A 13,499-nucleotide genomic window follows, 5' to 3' on the forward strand; every position below is an offset into this window, starting at 1 on the left:
ATCCTAGACCCGGGGACAGCACATGGTATGTATAATCATCTTCTATTTACAAGATTTTTGTGGGGTTAACAAGTTATCTCATCTGAACCCAACCTGTAGGCGCATGATGCGAGTGCTAAATCCACTTGATCGTTGTATGGGATTTGTGACTTTGACCTTCAGCTTGTATGTGCTCATGGGCATGGCCGCTGGTAGGATCGTTGAATTGCATCCAGATGAAAAGCAATGGATCAAGAAGAAAAGAGGGGAGGCGCGCAAGCAAAGTGAAACAAAATGATTGAGGGCCATGGTTATGAACGGCACAGGTCCAATAAAAGGTTGTTAGTGTGCGAAAAATGCTAGTAATGGAGGCCGCGCTACAGGCAGGCACACACATGCAAAGCACCTGGGCATCTTACACACATCTGACATGTACGCACAACATCGGTCGCTGTAGAACTCCTGATCCATGCGTGTGGAGACTTTACGTACCTGTGCATGCATGCTGTGGACGATTAATTGTTGGCCAGCGTCATTTCCCATGTTTCAGAAACATAAATGATGTTGCAAAATTCTAAGACTTGCGGTGTGTGGAACTATGGTTGGCTCTCGATGTGACGAATCATGAGGTGTAGATTGGCCGGATGATTCTAATCATTTCCCATAAGGGTGATATGAGCAGTGGCGTAGCCAACGGTAGGCCGGCCGGGCCATGGCACACCCAGAAGTTCTATACTTCCATAAACACCTAACTGGCCCATCATCTGATGTGAGCACACCCAGAAGTTCTGAGTAGAATTGTTTTTCCAAATGCTTGGTTAACGAATTTTTTTCAAAAAATTGCGTAAAATGTTTTTTGTAATACATTTATTTATAATATTTGGAAGTATAAGTAAAAGTGCTTTTCTTTTGACATACTAACTTATGGGCTTTGCGGCCCATAAGGGTGATATGTGGCGTAGCCAACAGTAGGCCGGTCGGGCCATGGCACACCCAGAAGTTATATACTTCCATAAACACCTAACCGGCCCAGCATCTCACGTGAGCAGCCCAGAAACATCCAGCCGGCTCCGCATGGGAGGAGACCTGGACCAGGCCCGCAAAGGCTATATCTCGCTTATCGCGAGCCCGAAGTACGACTCGCCTGAAGCATCTAAAGTAATGGGCCGACCCATTAGCTTATACCGAAAACAAATAAAGTAGAGAAAAGGGTGGCGCATGGGAATCAAACCCAGGATCGTTCAGTTGCAGCGCATTGCCGCTAGCTACCGCGCCATCGTCCGGTTCGCGTTAAGGTAGTATGTCACGACCTAGTTGAAGAAGAGAGGGCCGGTCTTTCATTGTTTTTTATTGTTTTTATTGGTTTTTCTTCGTTTCTTTCTCGATTCTTACTATTTTTTCTTGGTTTTCTGTGTTTCTTTTTTGTTTTTCACAACCTTTTCTATTTATTTTGTTTTTATTCATTTTCTTTGGTTTTCTTTTTTTCTTTTGTCATTTTTCATTGGTTTTCTTTTATTTTGTCTTGAGTTTTCATTGTTTTTCTAAACACATTTTTGGTATATATCTAATGTATTCTTCTAATACACGTTTAATAATTTTCAAATACAAGATTAAAAAAATTATATACACATTCAACATTTTTTTAATGCATGATTAACATTTTTCAAATACCAGATTAACATTTTTTTGAATGCATGAGCAACTTTTTTTTTTCTGTAAAAACCTTGTTTTTTAAAATTCTTGATTGAAAATTTTCAAATACAAGCTTAACATTTTTAATACATGGTCAATATTTTTTCTATAAACACTTAACATTTTTTTCAAATGCTTGATTAACATTTTTCAAATACAGCTTTATAATTTTTTGAATACATGGTCAACAGTTTTTCTATACATGTTTAACATTTTTCAAATGCTTAATTGACATTTTCTGAAGATATGGTCAACATTTTCTGAGTAGAATATTTTTTTTCAAATGCTTGGATTGTCATTTTCTAAATACATTTTTTTCTGTATACATGTGAAACATTTCCTGTATATGCATTTAACATTTTTCAAATGCTTGGTTAACAAAATTTTTCCAAAAAAATTACATAAATGGTTTTTTTGTAATATATTTATTTATAATATTTGGAAGTATAAGTAAAAGTGTTTTTTTGTAAAAGGCATGTGCATAGTGTTCAAAACGGCATATGCATACGGCATGCAGATAATGCGGGCTCGCTCCGCGAGCCAAGGCCGCACCATCTCTGATCGACAAACAAGAAACCGCAACACGTCAAGGCTGCACCGATAATGAATCTAGATTCTAGATCGACCATTTGGATCCTGCATCATACCGATACCTACATAGATCTCATTTGAAAACTGGCATAGCATAACTTGGGAAAATATGTTTACCTGTTTTTGAGAAATTTGAAAAAGTTCATGAATTAAAAAATATCGTGGGATTTTTTATTTTAAAATACGTTCAAAATAATTTAAAAACATGGAATAAAAATTTCACGAATTGTATAAAATGTTTACAGACTTTAATCACGAAATTAAGAAAAAAAAGAAAAGGAGAGAAAACCCAACTTTTTTTTGAGCGAAATCTATATCCTTTATTGAACGTTCAAAGACATGGAAATACAGATGATATCAGGCAAAGAAGAAAGCCACATGTGGCATCCGGGAGAGAGGGATGCAGCAGCCTTAGCTAAGGCATGAGCCTCTCCATTATGGGTTCTACTCTTATGAATAAACTTAACATCACTAAAAGCCTTCCGCTGGTGCTTGATATCTTGTAGGATTGGATAGAATTTGCATGGGGAGTCATGAGCTATCCTTGTCACCACTTCAAGACAGTCTGAAGCCACACACACGGACTGCACGTGGAGGTCTGTGGCGAGGGCTAGTGCCTCGCTACATGCCTGCGCCTCAAGAGTTGCCGGGTCGAGAAGGCCTTCGAGAATGATAGCAGAAGCCCCTAGGTAGTTGCCATGCTTGTCTCGACAAACCACTGCTGAAGCACCTTTGTCCCCGATTTTAGAGAAGCCCCCGTCCGCATTTATCTTGGCTTCGTGAGCTTCCGGCGGTAACCATGAAGGCTGTACGGGCTGCCTCGCTACTACCCGAGGGCTTACATGCAGGTCCTTTTTCCTTGCATGCAGGCCCCTGGACGCTGCAAGCAGGTCCCTGGTCCGAGCCCCCCTCTCTGGGATTTGCTCCAGCTCCGCCATAAACTTGTTTATGAAAACATGAGTGCTCAGGGGGCTCTGGAACTGGCCGTCATGGATAGCCCGGCGTCGCGCCCACCAGATCGCCCACATTGTGACCAGCACACGAGCGAGAGCCGCCGTTGGTAGGGTATCCACTGGCCAAAACATCCACAACTTTGCATCGTCCGTTCGGTTGGAGATGATGGTGTCAGTGATTTCTTCATCCTCAAGTGCCCAAACACAGGGCGTCATATGGCAGTCAAAGAGAGAATGGCGCCATGTATCGACGGCCGCATGACATAGCGAGCATTCAGCAGAGTCGACCATGCTCCGGTGCTTGCGAACGGCCCCTGTAGGTATAGAAGTTTTCGCTAGTCTCCAAGCAAAGACCCGCACCTTGGATGGGACCTGTACTCCCCATAGCTTTACCCATGAGCGACTGTCTGCTTTGCCATTAGAATGCCCATCATTATGCTCAAGCCAATCTGTACGCTGCTGTTTTGTCGAGGCAAGTAGCCTATAAGCTGAGCTTACTGTAAATATCCCCTTGCGATCGTAATGCCATGACCAAAATTCCTCTCGTATCCTGCTACTGAGAGGGATGTTGAGGATTGCCTCTATATCCATCGCGTACAAATGTTCCTGGAGTATAGTGCGATTCCATGTGAAGGTGATAGGATTTATTAGTTCTGAGACCAGTTGAGGTGGATCAACTGATTTTGGACATACCGGCCGCAGTTTGAATTCACGGGGAATCCAGTTGTCGTGCCAAATGTTTGTACCTTCTCCCGATCCAATGCGCTTCACAAGGCCCAGCTTTAGTGCATCCCGCCCTTCAACTATGGACCGCCAGACTTGTGATGGGTTTTTACCAACTTCTGCCTCAAGTATCGATGAAGCCGGATAGTAAACTGCCTTTAGTATTCGAGCACTGAGGGAATCAGGCTGAGTCAGGAGTCGCCAGGCTTGGCGGGCTAGTAGCGCCAAGTTGAAAAGCTCGATATCTCGAAACCCCATGCCTCCCATGCACTTCAGTTGTGACATAACTTCCCATGAAACCCAGGCAGTCTTTCTTTCCCCTTTCTTCGATCCCCACCAGAACTTCCTCAACAGGCTATTGATATGCTGGCATAGGCCCCGCAGTAGTTTGAAACAAGACATAGAATATGTAGGGATAGCCTGGGCAACTGATTTAATTAGCACTTCCTTTCCACCCGCGGATAAAGATTTCTCCATCCATCCTTGCACATGCTTCCATATTCGGTCCTTTAGGTATCTGAAAGACCCTTCCTTGGCTCGCCCCACATCCGCTGGAAGGCCAAGATACCTATCCGAGAGCTGCTCGTTTTGGACTTCTAAGATCTGTTTGATATCATTTTTCAGAGCATCCGAACAGCCCTTGCTAAAAAATATTGATGACTTCTCTTTATTAACGCGCTGACCCGAAGCATCACAGTAGAGGTGCAGTAAAGAATCCACCCGCGACGCCATCTCAGGCGTGGCATTAAAAAATAAGAGACTGTCATCGGCAAAAAGCAAATGGTTTACCTCGGGTGCTTCCTGTGTCACCTTAATACCCCGTACACACTCATTCGGATCATCCGATTTCAACAAACAGGAGAGACCCTCGGCTGCCAGCAAGAAAAGGTATGGAGATATATGGTCACCTTGACGAAGACCGCGTGATGGGTTGAACTCTTCTTGCTTTTCACCATCGAAAACGACCGAGAAGGAGACTGAAGTAACACATCTCATGACAATCTCAGTGAAGCGTAGACTAATGCCCATTTTTAGCATCACCCGTTCAAGATAATTCCACTCAATTCTATCATATGCTTTCATCATATCAAGCTTCAAAGCACAGAATCTATTACCTTTTAGCTTCCTTGTCTTCATATAGTGGAGACATTCATAAGCAGAGATGAAGTTATCCGTGATAAGCCATCCTGGTACGAATGATGACTGTTCCTCAGAGATGATATCGGGGAGAATTAGCTTGAGCCGATTAGCCAGATCCTTAGATGCAATCTTGTAGATCACATTGCAGAGACTGATCGGTCGAAACTGTCCTAGATTTTTTGGACTTGCGATCTTGGGAATTAAAACAATGAACGTTTTGTTTATCTCCTCCGGGGAATCCTCTCCCTTGAGAACACGAAGCACCATATCGGTTACCTCATCACCACACAACTCCCAATGCCTCTGAAAAAAGTGTGCAGGAAAGCCGTCGGGACATGGGGCCTTCGTAGGAAACATTTGGAACAGTGCTGCTTTCACTTCAGAGTTAGTATATTGAGCATTGAGCATATTGTTCATGGCCGCGTCCACCCTGGGAGGTATATGAGACAAAACCTCCTCGATCCCAACTGTGTTTTTAGAAGCATAGAGGTTACCGTAGAAGCTAGTGGCCATACTCGCCATCTCCTGTTCGTCCGTGCAGACCGTACCATCTGTACGATGTAGTTCTGTGATGCGGTTTTTTGCTCTCCTTGCACTGGCTTTCCTGTGGAAAAATTGTGTGTTGCTATCACCCTCCGCAAGCCACTGTATGTGCGCCCGCTGTCGCCACATGATCTCTTCCCGCAAGCACAACTCTGCCATTCTGGCTTCCACGCGCTCCTCTTCCGGTGACGGACCCACACGGTCTGGCAGAGCTCGCAGCTCTGCAAGCTGCAGGCATAGCGACCGCAGCTCAGACCTGACCGCCCCAAACGTAGATCGCCCCCACTTTTGGTCCCGACAACAGAGGCGAGTTTCCCAAAGAGCTCCCCAACAGTCTATGCTTTGCCGGACGAATTCCAAGCTTCCGCAACCACATGAACCAATCTTGGATCGCGTTCCCACATGCACTCATACCGGAACCGCTTCTGCTTTGCTCGGATACTCGTAGCAACAAGCTCTGTTTCCAGCAGAATGGGACAATGATCAGACTTCACGGCAGTTAAATGCTCAACTGTGGCAAAGGGAAAAAGAGCAAACCAGTCAGCTGAGCCCAAAGCTCTATCCAACCTGACTCTGCAAAAGTACCCTCCTGCCACTTTCTTCTCCCAGGTCCAATCCAGACCGCGGTAGCCCAGGTCCGCAAGTCCGCAAACATCAACTGCCTCCCTAAACGCTTTAATTTGTGCACTGTCTCGCTCGTTTGGCCCAAATTGTTCCTCGGGCCTTAAAATCTCGTTAAAGTCACCAATGCACATCCATGGAAGAGTGCTCTCCCCCCTCAGCCTTTTCATCGTGTTCCACGTTTTGTACCGGAGGGATCTCGTAGCTTCCCCGTAAAAACACGAGAGGCGCCACTGCTCCTTCCCTGTTTCAAGCACCCAAGCATCCACATGATACTCCGAAAAGTTTTTATTTCAACGTCAACCGAATTTTTCCAAAAGATACAAATGCCACCACTCCGACCACTACTACCAACACCAAAACTGAAATCAAAACCTAAAGAAGAACGAAGACCCTCCACACGACTTTTCTGCAACTGAGTTTCAACTAAGCAAAGGATAGTAGGCGAAGTAAGCTCCACGAGGTTGCGGAGTTCTCGAACTGTCGCGGGATCGCCTATCCCACGGCAGTTCCAACTTAGTATTTTCATTGGACCTGGCGGTGCTCCCCGGAGGAGCCCGCCAATGATGCCATCTTCTCTGTACCTTGCTTCGTCGGTGACCCCGCCTTCTTTGCTTTCTTGGCATCCCTCGGAGACACATATGCCGGGGGTGGCGGCGGGACTGCCATTGCAGCCGGATCAACAGTGACGACTGCTTTGTTCCTCTCCAACCCGTCAGCAGTAGCCGAGCTGACTGTCAAGGCTAGGTTCAAGTTTCTGCGTGCTGTTGGGGCATCGTGCATCTTCTCCCTTGCATCCCCAGCCTTTAGAGGGCTGGTGACCTCCTCCTCATCCGCTGCATTGTCAAACCCCGCTTCTTGAGATGAACGCTTTCGCGGTGGCGAGCGCTGACGAGGGGCTTGGGTGCCCCGGCCAGACCGGCCTCTTCCTCTTTCTCCTGAACGGCCTCCTCGATTAGCCCAGCCGCCTTGCTGCTCTGGGATAGTTTCCCTCCTTTGTGCCAGCATCCAACTCCCCCATTGCTTATGTTTCTCCTCCCAAACGCCATCGCCGCACTCCTCATGGTTATGGCCCATGAGTCCACAGACCTTGCAGAAATAGGGGATCTTCTCGTATTTGACCAGAAGGCGCAATCTGCCCTCTCCCGCGACATTCAGAGGTGTGACCCGTGTTAAAGGTTTGTTGACAAGAACCTTCGCCCGAACCCTAATGTAGTCGCCCTCATAGAACAGCCGAGGTGCTAGCTGGATCTCTTTCACCCGTCCGATTCGTCGGGCTAGTTGGTCAACTACCTCCGCTTTGCGGTATAGCTCGGGTATATTGTGAATCTGAGCCCACACGTACAATCCATCGAAATCAACATATGTAGGTTCCTTCTTGCCATCATAGTCCTCAATCAGCATCCCCATCCCCCTGAAGAGCCATGGACCACCGTGCACCACCTTCTTCCAATCACCAAGGCAGAACATCTGGAAGATAAACAGGTTTTCACCCGCCTCCCTGTACTTGGGGACATGTGCTAGCGACCAGATTGATTTCATGCACTCAAACATCGACGACGAACTGAAAGTGCGGGTCGTATTCACCTTTGCGATCGCCAGCCACCTAGCATCCGCTTCATACTTCTTTACCTCTTCCTCCCCTACGATCACATCATCAATCTCGTCATCTTGGAGATCCAGGTGCTCCAGCATCTCTTCAAGGTTCTTCCCAGACCAACCCGCAGACGACGACTCTGCTCGGTCCGCCATTTAGGGTTTCCCCGTCAGCGGTACTTTGCTCCACAGAACCGATCCGACTCCCTCCCCTGTCACCCCGATAGGTGATCTTGCAGGGGGGCAGACAGCGGTCGACTCACCGGTGAGATCTCTCGACGGCGATGGGATCGCCGCCAGAGCCGAAAACCCTAAACGTGAGGGTAGAAGTCTCCTAGAGAAAACCCAACTTGGCTTAAGGGGAGTGGCGTTCTGCCTGTGGGCTGGGCCTTGCTAGCAGGGTGGCGGGCCACGTTCGTTCGTTGGATGGCGATGGATAAAAGAAGGCCAGAGAAGAAACCAGAAGAAGAAAGAACGGACGACATTTTGGCTCCCCATCGGACGGATCGGAGTTGGCGAGCGACGGAGGAACCCTAACCTATATCAGAGAAGAAGAACAGCTGCGCGCCCCAAATTCCGTGCTACTTTCGCAGGCGACTACCGATGGCGGCGCTTCGAGTCACGGCGAGGAGGCTCGTCGGCGGTGGCCAGACGCCGGTGGTGGCTGTGGACAAGGTGCAACGCCGGCTCTTCCCGAGGCTCTCCCAGGTCGACCGGGCTAGGTCCACCACATCCTCCGCTGCTGCGGCGGCCAAGGTACTTTACCCCCGTCGGCTCACCAATTTCATATCTTTTTTGTGCGATTGCTTCTGCAACCTGGACTAGCATATGTTGTGCTAATAGCTCGTTCGATAATCCAACTCCATGTTTCGCCAAACAGCAAGGGCATCTCAAAATTGAATCCAGATCTTGTGTTTCCTCAAGAAAAGGGAAAAAAAATAACAATTATTTTCGACCTGGCAAGATGCATTATCAATCAGAGGACCGAATAGCAAAACCCCGTTTCTAAATTCTTTGATCCATGGACCAGCCAGTACTACTATTTTTCCATTGCATGATCATTTATGTAGGAACTCATCTTATGCTCTACTGCAGTCTGCAAAGCAGGGCTGTGAAGATCGGGAGAAACTCCTGAGAGAGATCCATAACATGAGAGAGGAGCTGTACGATAAGGTTTCACACGCGGAAAGGACCTACGATATCCCTGGCAGGGCAGGCAAACATATCAGTCAGCTGCGCGAGGAGCTCGCCGTGCAAGTGGATCCTAGACCCGGGGACAGCACATGGTATGTATAATCATCTTCTATTTACAAGATTTTTGTGGGGTTAACAAGTTATCTCATCTGAACCCAACCTGTAGGCGCAAGATGCGAGTGCTAAATCCACTTGATCATTGCATGGAATATGCGACTTTGACCTTCAGCTTGTATGTGCTCATGGGCATGGCCGCTGGTAAGATCGTTGAATTGGATCCAGATGAAAAGCTGTGGATCCAGAAGAAAAGAGGGGAGGCGCGCAAGCAAAGTGAAACAAAATGAGTGAGAGCCATGTTTATGAATGGCACAGGTCCAACAAGTGGTTGTTAGTGTGTTCTTACATGGACGATCATCGATCGCTTTGTATGACCGATCTAGCTGGTTGGTACCAAGTTGTCTAGATGTTATGCTATATCTATTTTAGTGTCTCCCGTTTCTATGTTTGTTGAAGATATTGAAATAAGGAGTTCACAGCTCCTGCTGATGTTGCTGCTTAAAGGCTGACATGTAAAAAAAGTTAAGTTGTAGTAGAAGCATCTTCTGGGGACTAAGATATGTTGTGCTAATAGCTCGTTCGATAATCCAACTCCAATATTCGCCAAACAGCCAAGGCATCTCAAAATTGAATCCAGATCTTGTTTTTCCTCAAGAAAAAGGAAAAAAATAACAATTATTTTCGACCTGGCAAGATGCATTATCAATCAGAGGACCGAATAGCGAAACCCCGTTTCTAAATTCTTTGATCCATGGACCAGCCAGTACTACTATTTTTCCATTGCATGATCATTTATGTAGGAACTCATCTTATGCTCTACTGCAGTCTGTACTACTATTTTTCCATTGCATGATCATTTATGTAGGAACTCATCTTATGCTCTACTGCAGTCTGCAAAGCAGGGCCGTGAAGATCGGGAGAAACTCCTGAGAGAGATCCATAACATGAGAGAGGAGCTGTACGATAAGGTTTCGCACGCGGAAAGGACCTACGATATCCCTGGCAGGGCAGGCAAACATATCAGTCAGCTGCGCGAGGAGCTCGCCGTGCAAGTGGATCCTAGACCCGGGGACAGCACATGGTATGTATAATCATCTTCTATTTACAAGATTTTTGTGGGGTTAACAAGTTATCTCATCTGAACCCAACCTGTAGGCGCATGATGCGAGTGCTAAATCCACTTGATCGTTGTATGGGATTTGTGACTTTGACCTTCAGCTTGTATGTGCTCATGGGCATGGCCGCTGGTAGGATCGTTGAATTGCATCCAGATGAAAAGCAATGGATCAAGAAGAAAAGAGGGGAGGCGCGCAAGCAAAGTGAAACAAAATGATTGAGGGCCATGGTTATGAACGGCACAGGTCCAATAAAAGGTTGTTAGTGTGCGAAAAATGCTAGTAATGGAGGCCGCGCTACAGGCAGGCACACACATGCAAAGCACCTGGGCATCTTACACACATCTGACATGTACGCACAACATCGGTCGCTGTAGAACTCCTGATCCATGCGTGTGGAGACTTTACGTACCTGTGCATGCATGCTGTGGACGATTAATTGTTGGCCAGCGGAGGGTACTAGCGGGCAAAGTGCGACGTGGAGCATTTGCGTCCAGCGAACATCCATGGGTGTTACGTTTTCACCATTTGCTCGTGACTAAGCAAGCAAGATTATTTTTGATAATGTTAATTCTGATGTCTGATTTCACCAGCAAATGCACATCGATGTGTAAACTGATAAACACTAATCCTAAGCAGGCGTTTCGTCATTTTTACACGCCAGCAAATCGGAGCGGCTTAGGTACATGCACGTGCTTATGTTGAATCAGATAGATCAAGCAGTTTTATCCTTGATTAATCATGCCACGGCGTCATGTTCATGCGTAAGTGTTCGGTCTGCATTAACGTCTTAAGTTTCAGGAGAGACGCCCGCTCTAGTCGTACAGCAATGCGCCGCGCTCTGTGCTTCACTTTCCCTCGTTCCGGTCACTTGTGCGAATTTAACTCACGCTCACATCCACCAGCCCCTGTTGTCATCTACCTCCACCCAACCAATTGACCGCCATGTCTCTCTGTTCTTCTCCCCCGAAGGAACACCCAAGGAACAAGGTGCGGCACCTCCACCGCCGAGCTGGCGACGGCGAGGCTTAGGGTCAGTTTGGTTGAAGGCCTGGACAAGATGCCTGGAAAAAACTCATGCCTCGATCGAGCCTCAGTTGTTGGAAATTTACCTGGTCAGGCGGGCCTAGCGTGCGTGCGCTTTTTGTTTCACCCTGGCCCTGCTACAGCCTTGCAGTGCAATAGTATATAAAGGAACCTATGCCCATCAACTTGATGCAAAAGATATAATATAATATTGCCAGGTGCCCTAATCACTTTTCAGGCTTTTGCATGCCAGGCTAGTATCTACTGTCCCTGGACACACCAAACAGACCCAGGCAGGTCCAGGGAAGCTCCATGCCAGACAATTCTTTGCCGACGGTCGGCGAGGCCACTTCCGAGGAACTCTGCCGCTGCATGAATAAAACTTGCAACGTCTAGACGGCTGTGTGAATTTTTTTTATGGATGTTCTGTTAATAAAATTTGTCAGTTTGACTTTTGACACGCTAGAAAATCCAGCCAGCCGAGATACTTGAGCTTGCTAATGAAGACGGTTATAGGGTAAACCGTTTTTTAACAAGCGCTAGTTGAGATAACAAGCCTAGCGGCAGGGCCACGCTCATTGCACTTTTGGCATTCATGTTTACACGCGGGCACAGTACCACCGCTAGGTTGCAACAGCTTTGCGTCGTGCAGGCCGGTGCATTTTACCCCGTTTTCTTACTTCTATGGATTTACTACGCCCTAACATTTAACGACCCCGATGTGTTCGGCGCACTTTTCAGTTGACCAGCCGGTGTGGAATGCGCACGACGGAGGCGAGCTATCCCGGGGTTTCCAACTGTTTACGGAGTGCGTCGACGTAGCTACTTTAGTTGGGAAGGTCACCTATGCACATTGTTATCATTCTGCGAATCAGGCAGCGCATGTGCTAACCAATTATAGTTTTTGTAATAAGATTTTGCTTAGTTCGAGTGGCGAACCTCCGGATTGTCTGGTCGCTAAGCTCGTGGACGATGTAATGCTTTTATTTATTTATTAGTAAAGCTAATCATGATGGCCTTTCTAAAAAAAACTGTGTACGGCCGCGAACCAAGATTGGTCTAACATTGTGTTTAAAGAAAAAGCTTGGTCTAACATTCAGTTAGGTCAAACACGCTCGCAGAAACTCGGTCCTTTTTTCCCTGAAGACAGCTTATAGCACACAAATTCAGTACTTAACATTTTTTGAGGTGGACAGAAACCATACAGAACAATGGTTAATCCATGCTGCGGGGATACATTTGCAATGGAGCAAACTCCCTTAGCACGCGCATGCCAAGCCAGAGCCCATGCGGCTGCAGCTCAGTGCTTCATGCACTGAGGGGCAGTTTGGTTCGTGACCTGGGTTGCATGCCTGGGAAAAAGTAGTGCCTGGTAGTGGCTTGAAGAGCAGCAGTTTTTCTGCCTGGTGAGGCATACCTGACGGTGGAGTGTTTGGTTCAGGAACACCTGCACGTCACAGAGGATCTTGCATCTAGCAACATAGGAGCTCCAGGGCATGCACTGTCACTTCACTAAGCAGCACATGCCTGAAACAGCGCAGACCAAACTACGCAGTGAAGATAAAGCAAACGCGCTGACGGTTGTGTTATCAGTCTAATCAAGTCTGTCAACAACAAAACCGCCGGGTGATCACAAGTGCAATTTTACAAACACCCACACATTTCTCCCCATGGAGCTAGCAGTACGCCACGCATACCAACTCAGATCAAGCCAAGTGCATATATTAAGTTGAGGCCCAACAAGTCCACGCTAGATACAAGACTGATGGGATTGCAGCACTTCTGAATTCAAGTTTAAGAAGAAGAAAAAATATGAACTGAAATGTAGAGAAACTGAATTTAGGAACACTCTTGCTACATTTGATAAGGCAAGGCGGAATACCGTAAGCAGCTAGGTAATTTAGAAGGCCGACCCACCCGAATCTCTTGGTGGCCTTTCCCTCGGCTTTCATCACAGAAGATGCTTGCAATAGCAATCCTTTAGTTCTCTAACTCCTGGCTAACGCGAATCATTCAAAAACTACCACTTATTGGGTCGGGCAACCTGACACGTGAAATCGATGCCGGGCTACACTTCCTTCAATTAATTGTTTATTATGTTTACTTTGGCGGAGCATTCAATCCAACTGAATAGATGGGTAGCACCAAAATAAATAAGCGTAAATGGTAAGGTTACACAGCTCGTAATACAAGCACATGATTCCAACAATTTGAATAAAAAGATTATGTCTGGTTACACATAAAAATCGCAAACTAATCCAAGTGCATC

At 46.7% G+C, this 13,499-nt stretch overlaps 2 protein-coding genes across 2 annotated transcripts; both read left to right on the forward strand.

Moving 5' to 3' along the window:
- The first annotated feature begins 8,361 nt into the window (after positions 1-8,361).
- On the forward strand, positions 8,362-9,578 carry LOC125539642. The gene is made up of 4 exons (XM_048703144.1): positions 8,362-8,398; positions 8,432-8,594; positions 8,934-9,124; positions 9,199-9,578. Exons 2-4 carry the CDS (start codon positions 8,442-8,444, stop codon positions 9,374-9,376), a joined length of 522 nt encoding a protein of 173 aa, XP_048559101.1. The 5' UTR covers positions 8,362-8,398; positions 8,432-8,441; the 3' UTR covers positions 9,377-9,578.
- A 385-nt stretch (positions 9,579-9,963) lies between these two features.
- Positions 9,964-10,468, forward strand: LOC125539652. Its single transcript, XM_048703156.1, has 2 exons — positions 9,964-10,170; positions 10,245-10,468. Exons 1-2 carry the CDS (start codon positions 10,034-10,036, stop codon positions 10,420-10,422), a joined length of 315 nt encoding a protein of 104 aa, XP_048559113.1. The 5' UTR covers positions 9,964-10,033; the 3' UTR covers positions 10,423-10,468.
- The last annotated feature ends 3,031 nt before the right edge of the window (positions 10,469-13,499 follow it).

This window comes from Triticum urartu, chromosome 1 (assembly GCF_003073215.2).
Source record: "Triticum urartu cultivar G1812 chromosome 1, Tu2.1, whole genome shotgun sequence".
Classification (NCBI taxonomy): Eukaryota; Viridiplantae; Streptophyta; class Magnoliopsida; order Poales; family Poaceae; genus Triticum; species Triticum urartu.